This window comes from Anarhichas minor, unplaced genomic scaffold (assembly GCF_050575085.1).
Source record: "Anarhichas minor isolate MPS153535 unplaced genomic scaffold, ASM5057508v1 ptg000073l, whole genome shotgun sequence".
In the NCBI taxonomy this organism is placed as follows: domain Eukaryota; kingdom Metazoa; phylum Chordata; class Actinopteri; order Perciformes; family Anarhichadidae; genus Anarhichas; species Anarhichas minor.
This window is the reverse complement of record NW_027466519.1, coordinates 10446514-10470000: the sequence shown is the minus strand read 5'-3', so window position 1 is coordinate 10470000 and position 23487 is coordinate 10446514. Positions and strand designations below refer to the sequence as shown.

General features: G+C 43.7%; 1 protein-coding gene across 9 annotated transcripts in view; it reads right to left on the bottom strand.

Annotated features, from left to right (window-relative positions):
• The window catches only part of pam (peptidylglycine alpha-amidating monooxygenase), an 88590-nt gene that overhangs the window by 15777 nt on the left and 49326 nt on the right, over nt 1-23487 (bottom strand). For 8 of the 9 annotated variants that reach the window (XR_012947819.1, XR_012947821.1, XR_012947820.1 and 5 more), the window contains 7 exons: nt 14341-14610; nt 5742-5871; nt 4398-4514; nt 4174-4246; nt 3578-3788; nt 2921-3124; nt 1721-1836 (listed from right to left, as the gene is read on the bottom strand). Coding sequence is in view for 6 of the 9 variants with exons in the window: in XM_076079506.1 (XP_075935621.1) it covers nt 1721-1836; nt 2921-3124; nt 3578-3788; nt 4174-4246; nt 4398-4514; nt 5742-5871; nt 14341-14610 (1121 nt within the window). In the remaining 3 variants the exon portion in view is untranslated. The remainder of the gene's footprint in view (nt 1-1720; nt 1837-2920; nt 3125-3577; nt 3789-4173; nt 4247-4397; nt 4515-5741; nt 5872-14340; nt 14611-23487) is intronic. The other variant, XM_076079511.1, reaches the window with a different exon arrangement.

The following is a 23487-nucleotide window of genomic DNA, read 5'->3' as shown; positions in this document are numbered from 1 at the left end:
ACTAGCACAAAATATTCTTGATATTGTTACAGAAAATCACCATTTCTAGTTTTATGGAGATATTACTACATATACTCAAGTACGAGATGGTGTTGCTCTGACAGATTATGATAATTTGATCCTAGATGAAAACACTGGAGAAAACCTGTGCACTGTGGCACACTAGAAATGTCTGGCATGAAGAGAAAATCCACTGTTGTACATATAGATTTAGGCAATTATGGTAATGTGTACGGTGTGTAGAAAACCTTACGCTTTGTATAGATGATAGAAATAATGGGAGAGCAACTACTGCTTACAATAGTTTGTTATATTCTACGATAGGGACACCTTTTGTTTAAGTAAGGTCAGTCATTTCTTTGTACAAGAGTTTGGTTCTTCCATTTGATTCCTTTCCAACAAGCACTGTATTGTTATGTGCTATTGAGTGGAAACCAATGGGAAGGGATTGTTGGCAGCAAAAGACCAGTTCAACTATGCAGGTAAAGACACTGAAAATGTGTACAAGTTGGTAACTAGGATAAAGAAAGAAAGAGGAAAATACAGCTATACAGAGTTGATAAGTTGTAGTGCTTTGATAATATGTCAGTGAATGAGACGGACAACTCCAAAACTCTGGCCACAGCTACCACCGGCACCGAGACATCAAAATAGGTAAAGCCAGTTAGATAAAGGAATGCATGAGCATGTTAAAGGTACTGCTACACTACTGTACTAATACATTGTTATGCCCTTATATGTTTATTTGTTTAATAAGATCTTAGAGTCAGGTCTTAGAGTCAGATCTTAGAGTCTTAGAGTCAGGTGTTAGAGTCAGGTGTTATCCTATAGTAACAGAGGCATCACACTTTTACACCTGTTGTGTAAGTTGTGTAAATATATTGAATGCATGCATCACAGAGGTCTGTGATAGGCTCTGTGATAAAACATAAAAATGGACATTTAAGGTCAATACAACTAAAGGTACTGTTTTTGGTTGCAGAAAAGAGGTAATTTATAAACTAAAGTTTGTATGTAATGGAGAAAATTTGGAGATTGCCAACTGCTTTAAATATCTGGGTATCTGGGTTCTGGTCACTATCTTTTTATTTATTTATTATACTATATTGATCCCTTTAAGGGGGAAATTTGTCTCTGCATTTGACCCATCCCTGTATATAGGGGAGCCGTTAGGGGTTCACTGTATTGCTCAGGTACACTTCGACACGTGACACGTCCCAGTCGAGGATCGAACCGTTGACCTTCCGGTTGCCAGACAACCCTCTTAACCCAGTGAGCCCAGTGAGCCACGGTCACCCATAATTAGGGCTTATCTAAGATTGCCATTGAGGAGCTGTCTAAGAAGGCCTCTAGAGCTATCTTTGCCCTCATTAGTACATTTGATTTATCTGTATAAACGAGTTAGATCTTTCTGATTTCTGGTTAGTCACACCAGTTATACTATATGCATGGGAAGTACAGTATAAGTGGTATACCCTAAAAGTTCATGACAACCTGAAAACAATGGTATGGGGAGCTTCCTAGGTGGTAAATGAAGTAGGACAGTAGAACTGTCTACATGCTCAATTGCGCCCTTTTTCTTAGAAATGAGAAAATGTCCTGCCTTAGGGCCAGAGACCTCCGTTTTAAAATCATACACAGGTTTCACCAGTAGTTCAGTATAGTATCGATAGGAAGCTAGAGAGAAACGAGGAGAGCGTGTATGTGTGTGTGCAATTACCTTTTTCTCTGGGTTGAAGGTATCCAAAATATCCATGGTTGAATAATCTATTACAAAACCTCTGAGTGGAGTTGAGCGATATGGAGATTCCCCATTTACTGCAAAGATAAAGCCATCTTCACACACACACACACACACACACACACACACACACACACATATAAAGGGAATCCTTGACTTAAAAACATTTACTAAAGCTGTAGTGCGGGACTTTTACATTTAAATGAATGTCCGCTATATTCAAGCCCTTACCAAACAAGTTAAGACAATGCTGATAAGCCCACCACTGCCAGGGAAAGATATTTTCAGTGAATATCTAGCTGGTATGACAAACAGGGATCACGCTATACACTAATGCATCAAAGTATTTTAATCATTGCTGCCTGAATTTTTCCTCAGAACAAATCTAGACCAAACTTTACATACTTGTCTGTACGATTCAAAGTGAGAGTCAAGTTTGCCTAGATTACACCAACTGTGATCTATCGCTACAAGAGTTTTTACCTAAACAATGCAGCATTGAGTTTAAACAGACAATGCTAGCAAATTTAAAAAGTACCGTTAGCCAGTATTTAGCCAGGGTTTTGGGCTCCCATTCATTGTTTTGGCCCTGGCTTCCTATTCATTAATATCAAACTCTCTCTCAAGTCCAACAAACATTTGAAACCATTGCAAGCCAGAGTTGATTCACAAACCTTCAAAACAAGCACGACAGCGAGGAAGGACTCATTGAGACAGGGGAGAAGAAGCGAGCTCCCCTGTAGACGTCATGTGTCAACAGTGTTTGTGTAATTACTCTCATTGCCAAAAGGGTGACACAAATGTTCCGCCCTCCAGCTTCAAAGGCGTATTCTAGCATTTCTAGCTACGATATCCCAACTTTTACCCATAAGTATTGGCTCCAAAAACACTGGATCCTACATTTTCCATTATGCAATTCATAATATGCCTGTGTTACACCTCCAGTTTGTAAAAATGGCTTTCTGTTTGTGTCCAGTGATGATGTCATTGTGACTCTTTTAAACCCCTGGAAGACAATATACAACCTTTCACAGTCCAAGAAGTCCTAACCATGAATTTAAATAGAGCGCCCTTTCATTTTTCATTATGACTAAAGGGAATTGAAAAGGAAAATAATGCAAGATACTATTTAAACAATATGTGATGAATGTCCCTGGTCAGCTCAATCAGTGAACTCACCTCCAGCAGGGCTGTAGCTGATGGCAAACACCTCCCCTCCAAACTCCTCTTTCTTTATTTCCTTGACAAACTCTCCAGTTTGGGCTATGAAGCACTGGATACGCCCGTTCTCCCTGTCAGCCACACAAACTTCTTGTCTGTCAGGAAGGAACACCAGGCTGTGGGGGACCCGGAACGGTATGCGCCTTTTCCTTTCTGATGAGCCTTTAGTCAGAAAAATAAGACAATCATAATTTATGATAGCAATACATGTAAGAGGTTGGCTTGGGGAGATTTTTCTTGGGCAATAGTGCAACTTCAATACAAAGCAATGTTATTCCATAAAAAGAGACTATGAAATCCCCTTTCTTTTGTGTGTGTGTTACTGTCTCTGTATGTGTGTCAAACTGCTCTAGTTAGGTAATCTCAATCACCTGTTTGCCAGCAGTCAAAGGCTGCCAGGTTAACTTCAAAGTGACTAGGCAGTTTCATAGGCTTTGCATGGAGTTTAAGCTGAGGTGCAACTGTCATACAACTTCCTTTCAGACAAAAACTGTAGCTCCTATTCTAAAAACTAAATTAATTTTGTTAACACAAGACTGAAAAGGGCCTTTGTCTAACAAGACCTGCTTTAAAACATTCAAGAGGCTTTGTGTGTTTGTAGAGTCAGATTCTTACCTGCACCCCACTGAGACAGGTATTTGCCCTCAGCTGAGAACTTCAGGATCCTGGCATTGCAGTAGCCATCAGACACAAAGATGTTCCCAGTCTCAGTGTCTACAGCCACATCAGTGGGCTGGCAAAAGTGGTTGTTGTCACTTCCTGGCGTGAAAGCCTCTCCAAGTGCCAGCAACGTTGTGTCTCTGCCATCGCTGCTCACTTTTAACACCTGATGAGTGACAGAAGGGGGACTCTTCATTGGTGCTGGTTCATTATGTGTTGTGAGTATTGAATCTCTTCTGAATACATTAACATCAGACCTACTGTTTACAAATTACGCTTTAATGGTGTATAACAATTATTTAGAAATTATTTACAAAAAACTATAATGTGTGAACAATTAGGTCACCATTGACTGGTCATCATTATGAATTGTTGAAGAAATATATTTCTCGACGTCGATTATGACATGGACATCTGGCATTACCTTTTACTTTCATGATGTAACTGATCTGCTATACATACTATATCGGCACTGTCAATCTGTTTCAATGGTTACTTAGAGCCGGTTATTAAACATGCTCAGTTCAGATGGAATACCACCTGCACATTACCTGATGAAGAGCCACATCAGTGACCCAGTAATTATTATTCTTGTCTGTTGTTATTCCATGAGGCAAAAAAAACCTGCAACATCAGAGATATGAATCATTACCAGACAGTTTTCACTCTGGTTGTGATACAGGATGTACAACAGTACAAAACATGCCTGGTTGTCTCTGTTCATGTTTAGCACTTGCATTCATAAAAAAGAAAACTAAAGCACACTATAACTTACATATCTCTGCCAGATGCCTTCAGAATGTTGCCTTTGGCTGGGTCCACAACCAAAATAGTGGACTGCTGAATAGGTCCTTGGGACCTCTGCTGGTATCTAGCCTGGCTGTTAAAAGAGCTGAAAAAAACATTTAGTTTGTAGTTCCACAGAGAAAGATTTTTACATATCAATTTGAACTTCTTTTGGTTTGCTGTTCCTTCAATACACCCAGCTGTCATCCATGCAATATTAGCTCCATTGATAGGACCTTTCTGTATGTAGGCTGTAGTTCAAATCAGATCTGTGCTGTCTGCCAGAGATGGATTACATGTCATCTGATGGACAACCCATTATCGACTTCAGAAAATTCAACGGAGAATTGTTGTACTTCCTATAATAAAAGGTCTTGTTTGATACTTAAGATGTTCATCTATATTTGCAACACGCAATCAGACAGATTTAGTGGGGGAAAGAAAACAAGTTTTATTTTCAAACCTTGGATAGAAGGCTGCCTATAGGTCTTGCTCTATCGCTGTCTCTCACACATACATTTACTCAAATTTACTTTAAAATGAACGGTTACAAATCAAAAGTTTATTGAGATTAAGGGTCAAAAAATTTGGTGAACACACGTCTTTCACTCGTTTCGCTGTCGTCTGTTCTCATGCTAGTAGCTCTGCCGGGTGGCTGGAAGTCCATGTCGTACTGGAGAGCAGTATTTATTTTGTGCGTTTACAGTTTTTTGTGAACTACACAATAGTTGTCAAGAATAAAATAAGCATAGATAAGAAAAGGAATGTCCTTCGTTTTATGTCCATCGCCCTCCTCAAAGCTGCAAACCGTGCCTTCAAACGTGCAGATAACACCGCTGGACACAGCGCTCGCAAAGCTTGAATAACTATAAATTAAATTACAAAATGCAGAATTGAACTGCACAACAGCTGCTAGCATAGACAACAAGGTCAGCAACACCTGTAATTTGTTATCCATGTTGAATTGATCAATAATTAATCAAAGCTTACATTGTTTGCTCTCTCCATGCCATGAAGGCTACAACCCAATCAAGGAGCAAACGTGGGTATCTGTGTCGTCATCATCTGTAGCGTTTTCAAACCACTCCGTTTGAGGGTTTCTAAAACGCCGGAGTAGTGTGGAAGTTAGGCATAAACGTCATGAAAGTTCTGCCTTTTAAAACGAAAACGTAGCAGTGTGGACGTAGCCCGAAAGATGTAGTGATGATAGTGTGCCCTCCAGATAAACAAATTCCATTATGTTTCAAACATATATTATGATTTTTCTGTTTCAAAGACTGATAGAATCAGTTTATTAACCAAAAATGAATATATCATAAGTGAAGCGACATACCTTGCCCCCCAGTGGTGGTCCCCTCTGTGGAAAATGACCAAGTTAGCATCTGAGTCGAGGGCAAGTCCTGACACCTGACCCAACTGGAGAGAACTTTGAGGCCACGCTGAGACTTGCTCCAAATGGTAGTCTACACCACACACACACACAAACACGAACACAAACACACATACACAGGTTGAGGTATTGTTAACGTGGTGTCAAAGGTGATCGCTGGCATTCTGTAACTGTTAATAAAAGAGGCTCCAGTCTGCTTTGTTTTAGTGTTTATTACTGTATCTCTGGCTCAAGTTAAACCCTGAGGTGAGCATGGATAAGCACACAACACAATGGTGCAAAAAGTTAACCTGAATAAATATCTATGACAAAAACTGGAGTTTACTGCCAGATTGCATATACAGCTTTACACCTACAAAATTCCAAATGCGTCTGTACAAAATTAAAATAACAGAATTCCAAATAGTTTACACATGAGAGGTCTAACGGACGGATTATGCTTGAAAGAAATTTACTTGTACAAAATAAACTGCCACATTGGAAAGCTGGGTGAAAAGCTAGCCGTCATAGAGAGGGACGGGACATGATAATCCTTTCAAATCTGGTGCTCTCGGCACACATTTTCAAACATTCTCTTGGCATTCATAGTTTTCCACACTCAAAGTGTCAAAGTGCCAGAAATAGTTGGATAACAAATTTAAAAAACTTTCAGTGTCGTGAAACCAGGCCTGTGATTCCAGCCTTTACCTCATTGGTCCAATTCTTTACAGTCTTGACAACGCCTGGAAATTTAATAAAACTTGCACTTAACCAGATTTAAAATGTAATGAGACCCAATAATTGAATAACTTGACCAAGACTGATACCATTTTTACTGATAATGTAATACCTTTCAGGTAGGTCATGTTTTCATAGCTAATTATGTGATAATTGTGACAGATATAAGGTAAACAAGAATGCTGTTTTTCTTGGAAATGTAAAGTGTGCAGGTATTGAAAATGTGTTCTACTGCTAGTGTAGAGTTTGGCAGTTTGATCCCTGGCTCCTACTGTCTACATGTCCAAGTGTCCTTGAGTGAGTCACGGAACCCAAATTGCTCCTCCAAGGTCAAATTTCATGTATGTACCTGTATGTATATGACCATTATAATAAAGTTGATGCTTTGTTTTATGTATATTATTGTACTGTTGTATGTTGTGCTTATGGCTGTATGGTGCTCAATGTCTGCACTTTATTCAGTCTTTCATTTCGAATCCGATGTATATAACACTCTTAAAACACAAAATGTAGAAGTACGGACTGAACATTAACACGAGTATGACATTATCTGTTAAAAGTATTACATTTTCAGTTTTCGAAAAAAGGTTGCAAGTTAATGAAAATACCTTAGGTTCGGACTGCAGATTTTCTTTAAAACTGCAACATCTGTACACTAACCCTCGTTAAGGTTTAACAGCTAACACCTCCTCTTGCTTTCCACGATAACTCCATTATACTAATCCCACTGTCGCAATTTCACCAGCACTTCCCCTGGCTGGTTGCCTCCATGTCTCACAGGAGGCTTCTGCTCCTCCAGCTAAAATCCCACAAAAGTTTTGCATCTGTGAAGACCTTTGAATAATGTGTGAAGTTAACTGTCTAATGCTTAGCAGTTCCTCCCTTGTGAATTTGAACAGATGAGAATTACAAATGATGGAACATATAAAAACAGGAAAAGTATTTGAGAGCTCAGAACTGTGGCAGCGATCCGCGGCGCCATCTTCAAAATTGCTGTTTACCCGCAGAGTCTAGCAGTTTGACAGAGCTGGACAAGTTTTTCCCAGGGAATGGGGACAGGACTTGTACTTGTATAGATGGTAAACGGACTTGTACTTGTACAGCGCCTTTCTAATCTCCTCATCTCAAAGCGCTTTAACACTACATGTCATCATTCACACTTTCACACCCATTCATACACTGATGGCATGGGCTATGCAAGGTGCAAACTACCCATCAGGGAATGTGAATGGACCATCTAACCATTCATAGCTATTCATACACACAGGCACAGCCTATGGGAGCAATTTGGGGTTAAGTGTCTTGCCAGAACTGGAGTGTCCAGATGTACACAGCTGATAAAACCTATCCATGTGTGCAGGCCTGAACATGCACACTAACACACTGTAAGGACTACTGTATCCAAGAGGACAGTTTTCTCCGCTACCTCTGTTGTCTGCATACAATATCTTTGTGCCTCACTTTTCCCACTTAGTTTGTTAAATCTTTCAATCAACATCAGTCCCGATAACTGCCAAATATTCATTCTTTTTTATTTATTTTAACACGTTAAATATCACTATATTTACATAATGCCACTATTGTGATTTTAATGAAAGAAACACAAAATATATTAGCTTCCACATATTAACTGCTGGGGGGATTATAACAGTCTGGGATATCACAATGATTAGCAACATTGATTTTAGTGCACTGTTATTTTTTGTGAAGTGCCAGATATAAGACAAAATATAATATAATATTATTTCCACTTCACCAATTTTTTTTTTTTATTAACCAACATCAGTGCTGATTATAACTACCAAGTATTTATTCATTTTCAGAATTTTAACCATTTAAATGCCAGGTTTTGAGATGATGCCACTGTGTTTTTCAATTAAAAAAGACACAAATTGAGATATGACAGTGATTAGGAACAATACAGATTTTGATAAATTCTTATTTTTTTGTACAGTATTAGATCAAATAAATTCAGTTGTCAATTTATAGTCCATGAAAAATGTTCATTATTGTTTTTTTAAATTACTCCAATTACCCTTACGTTTTAAAGGTTTGAATTATTAATACACTTCAAAGTTCTTACCTTCTAATAATACTGTATATTACCTTATTTTGCTCTGGAAATAAAAATAGCCCACAGAATCACTTTGAACAAGCCACTTGCTCTCAGCTCATATGGTCATGAAATGATATATTGTGGCATTACCAGGGGCCAGGTGGTAGATGGGTGCTACTTCCCCTTTAATGATCAGCAGCCACATCACAAGATGGCCACCGAGGCAACAACTACAGCTCCCAGAAGACCACTCACCCAGGTGTGGGTGTTTAAGCCACCTGATTGAGACAGGACTTAAGAGCTGCAGGAGGAGAGGAGGAGGGAGAGCATATGGCTGGGAGGAGCTCCGAGAACGGCGTACAGAAAAGTACTGAACCTGAGTGAGAAGGATCGAAAGGAAGAAGACCCGGTAGCCGGTGAAGCCGAGGACACCCTAAGTTGAGTTTTTTGATACGGTTCGGTTGAACAAAGCCTTATCTCCTCTTGGACCCTTTTTGTTTGTTTTTGACTTTTGACTTTGATGAAGAGAATTACCTGAGTTGCCCCGTAAAAGAAGAATAAAACCTTTTTCTGGGAACCTTTGATTTTTGCCTGTTTTTATGAATTACCTTGCACCACCCCACCCTAGCCTACTATGCATTACAACACACAGTGAGTTCACCATACACAAACAATGGCTCAATCAGGTGGGAAATAGTGAAAACTACTTTTCTACAAAATAGAATGCATGACTTCATGCTGTAATGGCTCATGTTTATCTCTGTATGTCAAAGACAAGAATTCGAGTGAATGAAAAAAAATGCCAGGAGAACGACTAGCTCTTGGCTTCTATGGTCTTGCAACACAAGCATGTAGACAGACGGACACACACACCTACCTTCAAAGTTTAACAGCCTTTACTGTAACAGACATGTACTGTACCTAGGAGGTATATTATAGTCATTTTGTAGTTGTGTGTGTGAGTGGGTGGATGGGCAAACATGAGAAAATAGCTCAATGTGGTGGAAAATAGTCAAAGCTACAAATTTCAAGCCAGGGTTAGCTCTAGATTGAAAGCCTGATATAATAGTATGATGTCATTACGATATGCTGAGTATTGCGATATCAAACATTGCAATGATATTACCTATTTTCATTTGCAAATTATGCAGTTTGTCAACATCTGTTTTATCTAATATAAGGTTTTCACAGGTCATAATTCATCTCTAATATCTGTTAGAGATGAATTGCTGTTGCTGTGAAACCATCTCCTTCAAACAACTAGATTTATTCAAGTTTTTCACCAAAATCTACATTTGACAAGATTACATTTGAACATATAACAATTTACTTTCGTCCAATACAAATTATTACTTATCCGTGGTTCACATGCTCCCTGGTCCTTTTATATCTAAAATGCTCCCTCACTGTCAATTAAAGGCACTTTAGAGCGGATGGAAGGCTGGTTCCCTACTGAAATGTTTACAGCAACACTCTCAAACACACAAAACAAACCAGTACACATACACGTGTTATGTGACTCGCGTGAAGGAAGATTTCCCCGCTCTTACAGTGAGTGAGTCTGTCTGTGTCTCTCTCGCACGCACGCACGCACGCACGCACGCACGCACGCACGCACGCACGCACGCACGCACGCACGCACGCACGCACGCACGCACGCACGCACGCACGCACGCACGCACGCACACACACACACACACACACACACACACACACACACACACACACACACACACACACACACACACACACACACACACACACACACACACACACACACACACACACACACACACACACACACACACACACACACACACACACACACACACTGCAGGAATCAGGACACCATAGATATCGTAGCTTCTTCAATTCTTATGGTTATAATAATAATAATAATAAAATGTATTTATAGAGTGCTTTTCACAGACAAAAAAAAATCACAAAGTGCTTTAACAGAGCAGAAATTTTAAAGCATAAAAAAACCACAATGTGACCATAGGGTCAATAAATTACATACACAGAGAAACAAATAAATAAAAAATAAAACATATTTTAAGAGCAGGTCTAGGACATGGGTTTTTACTCAAACACCAGCCTAAAAAGGTGGGTTTTGAGCTGTTTTTTAAAAGTATTCACAGAATCTGCGAGGCGTAGAGTCGCAGGCAGAGCATTCCACAGCCTCGGCGCCACTGCCTCAAAGGCTCGGTCACCACGGGTCTTAAATCGTGTGCGTGGAACTAAGAGAAGACCTAGAGCGTTTGACCTGAGAGCGCGGGTGGGTGAATATGGGTGAAGTAGATCAGCTACATAAGTAGGAGCCTGACCGTGTAGTGCTCTGTAAGTGAGAGTGAACATTTTAAAGTGGATCCTAAATGCTACAGGGAGCCAGTGGAGAGATCGGAGTACGGGGGTGATGTGAGACCGTCGATTTGTCCTGGTGAGTAATCTGGCGGCAGCATTTTGGATGACCTGCAGACGGTTAAGAGCAGATACACTGAGTGACGAGAAAAGTGTGTTACAGTAGTCGATGCGTGAAGAGATAAATGTGTGTATGATCATCTCTAGTTCAGGTGTTGATACTACAGATCTCAGTTTACTGATATTTAAGCTGTAAGCAGTTTTCTGTCGTCCAGTCTCTGATGGCATTGACACAGTCCAGGAGCCTAGTTAATGTGAAGGCCTCGCTGGGTTTGAATGACAGATGGAGTTGGATATCATCTGCATATAAATGATAGAACACATTGTAACTTTTTATAATCTGTCCCAAAGGTAACAGATAAAATGAAACCATGACTCATAGAACTGCAGTTTCGTCCAAATCGGTTAACCCCGACATCCCTAACTGCAATATTAGTAGTTTGTATAATAAAAGATCAATACTTGGCCCTATACCAGTGATTTTCAACCACTGTGATGTGCCACGAGATATCGTCAGGTGTGCAATTTTACTTAATCAGTTCAAAAAATATTGTTTAGTTGCTGCAAATAATTTGCCATTGTTGAGCGTCTGAGCTGCAATATAGTTTCGGTGACAAGACGAACAGCGATGGAGAAATATTTGAAAAGGAAAAATGCAGACTCTGAACTGGGCCCTGGACAACATACTAACCCAGATGAAAAGCCGAGTATGGATCAACAAATTGAGTGACTTGTCATTAAATTGTCAGCATATACCAGACATGTCAAACTCAAGGCCCACAGGCCAAATCCGGCCCTCGCTACAATTATATCCGGCCCGCGAGAAAATATTATAGGTTTATCATAACTGGCCCGCCACACCACAGAGCTCCAGGACGAAAAGTGAAGATGTGAGCTGGCCTTTTTGTGCGACATAACGAAGCATCTCACTGCGCTAAACCTCCAGCTTCAGGGACGGGGATGTGTGATCACAGACGTGTGTGATCACAGACACGTATGATGCAGTGAGAGCTTTCCAAGCCAAGCTGCGCCTGTGGGAGACTCAGATGCAGAAAGGAAACTTAGGTCACTTTCCGCGTTGCCAAACACTTGGCACAGAGTTCACTCGGCAATTTGCTGACTTTGCAGCTCAGAAATTTTTATTTAAACTGCTCAGCAATCTGTTTGCAGTTGACGTGGAAAGGGCACCTGTGCACATCCAAATGGAGCTGATAGACCTCCAGTGTAATGACACTCAAGGCAAAGTATGACTCTATGGGCGCTGCACAGTTTCCAAGCTTCATCCCCGAAACGATGCCTCAACTCCGCCTACATTCTGCTCAAACAACGCTCTGCATGTTTAGAAGCACACACCTCTGTGAGCAGCTTTTCTCTGTGATGAAGATGAACAAAAACCCACACAGGTGTTGTCTCACCGATGCACACCTTCACTCCATCTTGAGGGTTTCCACAGCACAGAACCTAACCCCAGACATTAATGAACTGGCAGCCAAGAAAAGATGCCAGACATCTGGCTCTGGTACGTATATGCAGAAAAGAATGTAGCCTATTTCTTTTAGCACTTTGTGTAATGTCCCTTCTATCCTGTTTATTAAATGTTGACCCTATTTGGCCCTCAACGTAGTCCCAATTTTTAATTTTGGCCCTCCCTGTGATTGAGTTTGACACCCCTGCATATATGCTGTATTATGCTAAAAGGTGTAATTTTGTAACTTTTTTGGTTGTTGGTGTGCCGCGGGATCTTTTTAATGTAAAAAATGTGCCACGGCTCAGAAAAGGTTGAAAAACACTGTTCTATACAATATCGCAACACAAAATATAGCGATACTATGCTGTATCGATTTTTTCAAAATTTTTACAAAAAATACAAAGGTCTGCCATTTTGAGGAACATTTCCATGGGTGACAGCAAAGAAAGGGATGAGGAGAGAGAAGACAGAAGTGAAGAGGAAACACAATATGCTACAGCCAGGAAGTAAAAGAAACAGAGAAACTTGTCTCATAGTAAGCACTGATTTTACAATAAGGTGTATTCAATAAATCCATTTAATAATAATAATAATGAATAACTTAATTATTAACTTATAATTATATCTTAAAGTCATTTCATAGCACAATATATTCTGCAAAAAGCAATGGGTTATATTTGTACTGTGTTACAACTAGGGTTGCACGGTGTATCGATACTAAAAAGGTACCGCGGTACCTGTACGTTAAACGATACGATTTTGCATATTTTTAGTATCGATACTTTATTAAAATAGCGCGCGATCAGAGCGCACTCTCTGCTCCGCTCCCTGTCATGCTGCCTGCAGGCATTGACTGCAAGGGGGCGGGGCTACCCAGCGCTCACACAGCAACAGGCAGCGCTCACTCACAGCAGTGATAGCAGGGGAGACATGGCAGGAGCTTTTGCCGACCGTCCTCGGCTTGTTGAAAAACAAGATGCCAGAAGTATCATCTGGAAGTACTTTGGCTATATTGCAGACAGTGACGGAAAGCCCACTGACATACAGAGACCCGTTTGCAAAAAGTGTTTCAAAGCCACACAGACAGGGAGGCAACAGGTCTAACATGGCAAAGCACCTTTCAGACAGACACCACGAACTTTTCAAAGAGTTCAAAGAACGACAGGTAAGCAAATGTGATTATAAACATGAACACCCCAAATCTCCCATATACACGAGTAGCCTTAGCCTAGTTTGAGGACGATGATCATGAGGTCACAATGCACACAGAAGTGTACTAAATGAAACACAATTGATGCAAAATGGCGACATGCTGGTGGAGCCTGAGGGTGGATCTTGAGCTAATTATTTTTATTTTTAGTTAAGGAAAAATAATTATTCCATGAATTAAGATAAAATATGAAGTGAAAATATCAAACTCACTATGCAAGTAAATGAAAACAGATGCCAGCAGAGTCAGCAGCAACACAGAGACAGAGTTCCCTTCAGCTGTGTTTGAAAGCCAGCGGAAATATGAGAGAGGCTCAAAAGATACGAAGAGATTAAACATTAATATTAATGCCATTTGTTAAGTGTTCAAAAAGCTGGGCAGGAACAAGCTGGTAAAAAAGGGAACCATACAGATGTTTTATTTATTACTATTATAGATAAATATACCAGTATCGTATCGTATTTGTGGTATTGTATCGAATTCTGGTATCGTAAGTATCGGGTATCGTGATACTTATGGCAGGTATCATATCGAAGTCATAATTTTGGTATCGTGACAACCCTAGTTACAACACAATGTGTTACAGTTTAAGAATACTGGACCACACAAAGAAAACAAGGGGGATATTTTCAGCATCAATAAAAACAACAAATTAGCATCCAGGACCCACCTTCAGCTAGCAGCTTGCTTCTCTGTGGCTTGGCTGTTGCCTCAAGCTGATGGAATTTGTGGACTCTGTCCCTCACCAAAACATGATCCTCCCTGGTTTGGAAGGCTAGTCTGGCACTGGGAAAGCCCAGGTCTTTCATTTGCATTAAGCTATCAATCTGAGCCACCAACTCAGCATGGGCTCTCTGCATCTTGCTTGGGTTGTACTTATGAATGTGAGCTACGTCCTTGCTCTGGCCTAGCAGCTTGGACATAAGAGAATAGAGATCACCTGCACAGACAAGGGCAGAGAAGGACAGGAAAGAATGGAAATAATGGACAAGGAGACTGTAGGCAATAGGCAAAGTCTTGCTTTACACATCAATCTAGCTCACTTGTTAAGAAGGCTGATGAAATATTTCATTGGGACTAGTGATATCAAAAGGATAAAATACAACAAATATGTATTGGCCACTACATAGCCTATGGTGTAAAAAGGGTTTTGGTAGACGCTACCTAGTAGAAAATGGGTTGGGATGTCGGAAGACTGTGTTGGGACAGTGAAGAGTTCAGAAGGAAAGGTTTTAGCCAGCAGGAAACAACAGAGTGGACAGGAATGGCGTTTCATGCAATTTAATGCTGAGACTGCATAAATTACTGTACAATACAGTATAACCTACTGTAATCTTAAAGGTATTTTATACAGTTACAGTTGTGTGAAAAAGTGTTTGCCCCCTTCCTGATTTCTTATTTTTTTGCATGTTTGTCACACTTAAATGTTTCAGATCATCAAACAAATTTAAATATTAGACAAAGATAACACAAGTAAACACAAAATGCAGTTTTTAAATGAAGGTTTTTATTATTAAGAAAAAAAAAAAATCAAAACCTACATGGCCCTGTGTGAAAAAGTGATTGCCCCCCCCCTGTTAAAACATAAATTAACTGTGGTTTATCACATCTTTGGAAAGCTGAGTTCAATTTCTCTAGCCACACCCAGGTCTGATTACTGCCACACCTGTTCTCAATCAAGAAATCACTTAAATAGGACCTGCCTGACAAAGTGAGGTAGACCAAAAGATCCTCAAAAGCTAGACATCATGCTGCGATCCAAAGAAATTCAGGAACAAATGAGAAACAAAGTAATTGAGATCTATCAGTCTGGAAAAGGTTACAAAGCCATTTCTAAAGCTTTGGGACTCCAGCGAACCACAGTGAGAGCCATTATCCACAAATGGCGAAAACATGGAACAGTGGTGAACCTTCCCAGGAGTGGCCGGCCGACCAAAATTACCCCAAGAGCGCAGCGACGACTCATCCAAGAGGTCACAAAAGACCCCAGAACAACATCCAAAGAACTGCAGGCCTCACTTGCCTCAATTAAGGTCAGTGTTCATGACTCCACCATAAGAAAGAGACTGGGCAAAAATGGCCTGCATGGCAGAGTTCCAAGACGAAAACCACTGCTGAGCAAAAAGAACATAAAGGCTCGTCTCAGTTTTGCCAGAAAACATCTTGATGATCCCCAAGACTTTTGGGAAAATACTCTGTGGACTGACGAGACAAAAGTTGAACTTTTTGGAAGGTGTATGTCCCATTACATCTGGCGTAAAAGTAACACGGCATTTCAGAAAAGGAACATCATACCAACAGTAAAATATGGTGGTGGTAGTGTGATGGTCTGGGGCTGTTTTGCTGCTTCAGGACCTGGAAGACTTGCTGTGGTAAATGGAACCATGAATTCTGCTGTCTACCAAAAAATCCTGAAGGAGAATGTCCGGCCATCTGTTCGTGACCTCAAGCTGAAGCGCACTTGGGTTCTGCAGCAGGACAATGATCCAAAACACACCAGCAAGTCCACCTCTGAATGGCTTAAGAAAAACAAAATGAAGACTTTGGAGTGGCCTAGTCAAAGTCCCGACCTGAATCCGATTGAGATGCTGTGGCATGACCTTAAAAAGGCGGTTCATGCTCGAAAACCCTCCAATGTGGCTGAATTACAACAATTCTGCAAAGATGAGTGGGCCAAAATTCCTCTACAGCGCTGTAAAAGACTCATTGCCAGTTATCGCAAACGCTTGATTGCAGTTGTTGCTGCTAAGGGTGGCCCAACCAGTTATTAGGTTTAGGGGGCAATCACTTTTTCACACAGGGCCATGTAGGTTTGGATTTTTTTTCCCCCTTAATAATAAAAACCTTCATTTAAAAACTGCATTTTGTGTTTACTTGTGTTATCTTTGTCTAATATTTAAATTTGTTTGATGATCTGAAACATTTAAGTGTGACAAACATGCAAAAAAATAAGAAATCAGGAAGGGGGCAAACACTTTTTCACACAACTGTATATGAACGATAGGATTGAGACCTCACATCCGGAGGCTGTTGTTAATGGAGCCAGAGATTTTAAAGAAATCAACCTGAGGAAAGCCCTGCTAGCCCTGCCCTTCTATCACCAACACATCAGCTGTCCTACTCGTGGTGGTAACACACTTGACTATGTTTACACTCATTCCCGAGAAGGATAAAAGGCCCTCCCTTGCACAACTTTCGGCAAATCAGATCACATCTCAGTTCCGCTTCTGCCTGACATGGACTGGCACTTACAACTCAGGAGATTTGGATCAGTACAGGAGCTCCAGAAGCTATTAGCAGTGCTAAGAAATATTCAAGGGACAAAGTGGAGTCTAACTACCTTGGCTCCAACGCCAGGAATAATAATTACTACAGGATACAAAAGGAAAACAGTCAATTTTGAGTTAAAGTCTGCATCTCTCCCAGATGAACTGAACACTTTCAATGCACGCTTGAGGACAACTTCTTGGCTTCTTGACTAATATGCAGGGCAGATGTGTGCAGATCATTCAGAAGAATGAATCCACACAAGGAGCCTGGACCTTATGGCTTTCCTGGCCGAGCTCTAAAAGTGTGTGGAGATCAATTGGCAGATGTCTTCGCATTTTAAACCTCTCACTGCTCCAGTCTGTTGTCCCCACAAGAAGACCACCATTGTCCCTGTCCCCAAAAAGAACGAAGCCCTCTGTCTGGATGACTACCGCCCAGTAACACTCCGTCCATCATGAAGTGCTTTGAGCAGGGCGTCAAAATCTTTATCACCTCCTTCCTCCCTGGAACCAGTTCAATTTGCATACAGGCCAAACAGATCAACAGACAATGCCATCATCTTAGCCCTCCACACGGCTCCTTCCACCTAGATGACAGAAACAGGTTTGAAAATACTATTCATAGACTTAGCTCAGTATTCAATACCATAGTACCCTCCAAGCTATCCATCAAACTCAGGCCACTACTTCGTTGCCATTTGAAAACGCATATGTTTTGCTACGTTTACACTGAGCACGCCGGCGCTTTTGAGCACCGAAAACGGAGGAGTTTGAAAACACTCCCGAGGACGGATAAGTTTGAAAACGCCGGGGTTGCGTATTCGTGTGGACGGTCGAAAACGGATAAGTTTGGAAACGATGACCCCCACACCCGCGTTCACTACTTGATTGTTTCTTAGCAGTCATGACGTGTCCTTCCCTGATTCGTCACACCCCTATCACGTGACCCTTACCCGGAAGATCGCAAACAACAACAACAACAACAACAACAACAACATTGATTACCGATTGACTACCAGGTTAATTCAACATAGACAACTGATTACAGGTGCTGCTGACCTTGTTGTCTTTACTAGCAGCTGTTCAGTTAAAGTCTGCATTATTACGGAGGAATAATCGGGAGTAGCCTGCTGCAGAGAAGCTGAGAGGGCAAGCATGAGGTGGGAGAGGGAGTTGCCAATACGACCCATGCGCGCTGCTGTGTCATAAGCCCTGGATAGCAGGTCATCCGTGACCTGGCATTGGGGTCGAGGGAACCTGGCATCGGGTCTCCTCAGGGGAAACTATGAGGGACGCAATAGTCGGCTCAACGGCTGGCATACGGGCGAGGCCAAATTTAGCTGCGTCCTGCATGGCCGCTAGGGTTCGTTCATCTGATGTAAGACGGGACAGAGGAAGCAGCTGTTATTGGAGCGATTAGTGAGTATCAGACCTACGGAGCGGACGTCTGAAGTCAAGGTTAGCGGCTTTAGGGAGGGTGATGGACACAAAACGGAGGACTTTCCTTTTCTTATTAATGCTTATTTTGTTCTGCACAACTATTGTGAAGTCCACAGATAAAATGTAAAGGAACAAAAACAGTAATTGCTCTCCAGTAGACAGAGACTTCAACCACCAGCAGAGCTACGAGTGAGAACAACAACGAAACTGAGGAAACGAGTGAGAGACGTGTGTTGACCACATTTATGACCCATAATCTTGTCAACTTTTTGGGTAAGTGTTGATTTTAAAGTAAATTTGATGTGAGAGAGATAGAGCAAGACCTGCAGTGTTGTAACTAAGTCTGAAAAATAAAACTTCTAAAACTTTCCACGAAATGTGTCTGTTTGAGTTCATGAAGGAAGATTTTAGAGAAGATCTTAAGTATCAAACACAATCTTTCATTATTAAAGACTACTTTATTACTCTGTCGTATCTTTTTTAACTAAGCAACCAATCTACTTCCTGTTTATATCGACACTCACCCGCATGCCCAGTGTACGTCAATAGTCACGTGATATTCGTTTTCAGTCGTTTTAGTCTGGACGGAGATCATTTCGAAAACGATGATGAAATGCTGTGTGGACGGAGATAGTTTTTGTTTTAAAACTCTGTTTTAAAACGAAAACGGTGTAGTGTGGATGTAGCCTCAGAGACCTAAGGCTCAACACCACCCTCTGTAATTGAACTTCCTGAGGGTCAGACCCCAAGCTGTGCAGATAGGCACCTTCCCATCCTCCACCCTGACCTGGCTCTTCTTCCTCCGCAGGCTGAGGAGGTTCAACATGGACTCGAGGATACTTTGCAACTTCTACAGGTGCACCATTGAGAGTATCCTGAATGGCTACATCACCGCCTGGTAAGGCAGTTACACCACCAACAGGATTGTCAGGGACCCCATCCACCCAGCTGCCTGCCGGCATCTGGCAGACAGTATAACAACTTTGAAATCTTGAGGTCATCACTTTGACACTGTCACTTTACCTTTATACTTTCACTTTACCTTATATACTTTCCTTAACGTTACATCATCAATGGTCATTCAGTTCATTCATTCAGTGTGGCTTTGTGGCACAAGGCAGTAAAACGAAAGTTACGAATGTAACTACGGTTCTATGAATCCTGGATGACCGCCAGAGGCAGTGCTTAACACTGGATATCTTCTGTCTCGCGCATGCGCAGGTCGAATATTTATATCAACAAAGTCACCTGTGACTTCGGATGACCCCCGTCGTCTATAAGTTCCGGTGTCATCCTGAGATCAGTCCTACGGATTCCGAGTGACAAAGAACTCTTGCGGTCATCCAGGATTCATAGAACCGTAGTTACATTCGTAACTTTCGTTCCATTTCATCCTTACTGACCGCCAGAGGCAGTGCATAACACTGGATGACTTATACCAAAAGAGTCACGAGGAATCACAAGTACCTACCTCGTATAGCTCAGGCAGAGGAAGTTGGCCAAAGAACCCTCCCCAGTGGGTGAGGGGTGGCAACGTTCACTCTGTAGTGTCTGGTGAATGTGCTCGGTGATGCCCATAAGGCCGCAGCACATATATCCTCCACAGGCACACCTCTCAGGGCTGCCCATGACGTGGAGACACTCCTGGTAGAGTGGCCCTTCACTCCGGATGGTAGAGCACGGTCGCTCGCCTTGTATGCATAGGCAATGGCCTCCACTATCCAGTGGGACAGGCGCTGTTTTGAAAGGGCACAGCCCTTCTTAGGCCCACCATAACTGATAAAGAGCTGCTCCGATCGCCGTATGCAAGCGGTGGCTTCCACATAAGCTCTGAGGGCCCGCACTGGGCACAGCAGCCTTGACCTCTCCTCTCCCGATGGGGGGTCAAACTGCGCAAGCTGGATAGGCTGGTTGACATGTGAACGTGTCAGCACCTTTGGGAGAAACGCTGTATTAGGCCACAAAGTAACACCCGAGCCATCTGAGTTCCATCTCAGACATGATTCACTCACCGACAGGGCATGCAGCTCGCCTACACGTTTAGCTGAAGTGATGGCAAGGAGAAAAAACGTTTTGGTTGCCAGCCATGTCGGCTCTGCCCGTGCCAGGAGTTCAAAAGGAGGGAAGCATAGGGTGTCCAATACCAAATGTAGGTCCCATGTAGGGGCCTTCGGGGGACGCAATCGCAGAACCCCTTTTAGGAAGAGGGACACCAGTCTGTGGCTCCCTACTGTGCCATTGTCGACCCTATCATGGTGCCATGAAAGAGCGGCCACGTATACCCTCAGGGTAGAGGGAGACTGGCCCTTATCTAGGAGGGACTGCAGAAACTCAAGTACAACAGGTACGGGGCACTGCACTGGGTCCTTGTTCCGAACCGCACACCAGTCAGAAAACAGCCTCCACCTGTTTTCGTACTGCAGACGGGTAGATGGTGCCCTGGCATTCAGGATAGTTCTTCTGACTGGTTCTATGCAGCCAGTCAGCAGCTGGTCGGGCCCTCCAGCGGCCAGACCCATAGTTGGAGGCGGCTGGGATCGGGATGCCAAATCCGACCTCCTAGTTGCGACAGGAGGTCCCTCCTGTCGGGGAGACGCCAGGGTGTCCTGCAGCAGACTCTGTGCAGTAGGGAGAACCAAATCCTGGCTGGCCATAAGGGGGCCACTAGCCAGAGTCTGTGGCCTTGTTGAAGAACTCTGAGAAGCGTTGGCAAGATCAGAGGGAACGGTGGAAAGGCATAAAGAAGCCCCTCTGGCCACGTGTGAGCCAGGGCATCCTGACCCAGAGGATTGGTACTCTCTGTCAGGGAGAACCAGTAGGGACAGTGGGTCGACATCTCCAAGGCAAAGAGATCCACCTCTGCCCCGCCGAAGAGACCCCAAATGTTCTGTACTACATCTGGATGAAGCCGCCCTCCCCCGGTGGAGGCTTGTGACGGGACAGGAAATCTGCGACCTGGTTCCGTTCTCCTGGTAGGTACATTGCCCGAAGGCTGGTAAGGCGACGCACCTTGTGAACACCCGTGGGGAGAGGGAGAGTCCAAATGGGAGCACCCTGAACTGGAAGTGACCGCCTTGAAAGGCGAAGCAAAGAAACTGCCTGTGGTGAGGTACAATGGGAACATGGAAATAGGCATCCTTCAGGTCGACAGACGTGAACCATTCTCCCCTGGAAACAGGGTCACCCTCTCGATTGCACCCTTGACCAGGAGCGTGGCTAACTCCTGGTTGAGGGCTAGGGATTTTGCCGGATCGGTGATGCTGGTCATTTTGACCCGGCTGGAGGCCGGCGTCGGAATTGAAGCTTGTACCCCTGGGTTAGGGTGGACACCACCCAGGGGGCCGAAGCATGAGCTGCCCAGTAGCTGATGTGCTGCTAGGAGAAATAACCGCCGGCCGGCCGGGAGACATCATCTCCTGAACCCCTTGCCTCTTGAGGCTCTGGGGGGGCGACTGGTAGTCCCCAAGTTTGGAGGTTGTCTGGGGGGACGTAGGTAGGGTTGTATGGGTAGCGGTTCGGCCTCTCAGGGGGACGCTGAGGCCTGTGGCGGCTACTGGGGTGAGCTGGGGGCTGAAAACGGCCTCGGGGGTGGGGCGAAGTAGGACCCCTAGGTCTGCGGGGTGTGGGCATGTCCCTGAGAAGACCAGAGAACTGCTGCCTGGTCTGGCTACCTTCAACAGTCCGCTGAAGCGCCTGTATAGCAGCTGACCCGAACAGCTCACCAGGTTCCACTGGGATAGTACGGAGGGTCCTCCTACATGTCTCAGACGCGGGTGACTGCGCCAGCCAAACCTGGCGGTGAGTCTGGACCCAGTGAGGCATCACTGAGGCTGGTGGCGGAAGCATTGGGAGTAGCCTGCTGCAGAGAAGCTGAGAGGGCAAGCATGAGGTGGGAGAGGGAGTTGCCAATACGAACCATGTGCGCTGCTGTGTCATAAGCCCTAGATAGCAGGTCATCCGTGACCCGGCATTGGGGTCGAGGGCACCTGGCATCGGGTCTCAGGGTCTCCTCAGGGGAACTATGAGGAACGCAATAGTCAGCTCAACGGCTGGCATACGGGCGAGGCCAAATTTTGCTGCGTCCTGCATGGCCGCTAGGGTTCGTTCATCTGATGTAAGACGGGACAGAGTCCTGGTGTCTCTCCAGCATGCATGCAGCTCCCTCAGATATTCTTCGGAGGGAGGAACAGCAAAGGTGGTGGGGGCGGGAGCGCGCCTGAAGAAGGCACTCGCAGGCTGGGGTTCCGGCTGCTGTGTATCTAACTGCAGGCGTGCCAGTGCCATGCGAATGACAGACCCCATGGAGCTATCGACTGCCCCTTCCAAAGAGCTGAGCTGAGGAACGGGAGCCAGGACCAGAAGCATGGGAGGGCCGCTCTTCACTGTACTCAGTAAAGAGATTGGCTGACGCTGCCAGTGATATAACGTCCTCTTCTGAGCTAAGCTCAGCTGCGGGTGGATCTGGTGCTTCAGCCCCCCCTGCACTAGGGTGGAGGGTCAGGAGAAGCGACTTCATTTGAGCTAGCTCGGCGGTCAGCAGATCCACTCTAGAAAAGACAGCTCGCTAGACTTGAGGGCCCCCCTGCGGTTTCTGTGGTCCTGCGCTTGGAATGGGTAGGTTGGGCTGGATTCAACTGCCCTGAAAGGGGGAGGTCGACCACACCCGTCAGGTGTTACGCCTCGGCGAGCCTAGCAGCCCTTACTGCTCGAGGCATGATGCCACAGTTCATGCATGGGTTCTCAGAGAGGCCTTCCCTCAGATGCTCAAGGCCAAGGCAATAGGGGCAGAGGTCATGGCCATCCTCAGGCTGAAGAGGAGCCATACAGGTCCTACAGCCGGGAAAGTCAAACATGGCCGACTCTCTAGGTCAGTCTGAGCGGGACGCTCTGCTGAATGTCGTGAGAACAGGCAGGGGACAGTCAGTGAGAGGGGAGCGAGGACACTCTCTTCACTAGGATAGCTGCTGCAGATATTGGTGTCCCACCAGTTAGCCTAAGCGAGGGCGCTCTGCTAACTGTGATAGCCGTAATGTTTATAAACAATCAATGGACACAATCCAAGTATTAGCTTAGTCTAGTTAGCCGGAGCGAGAACGCTCTGCTAACTA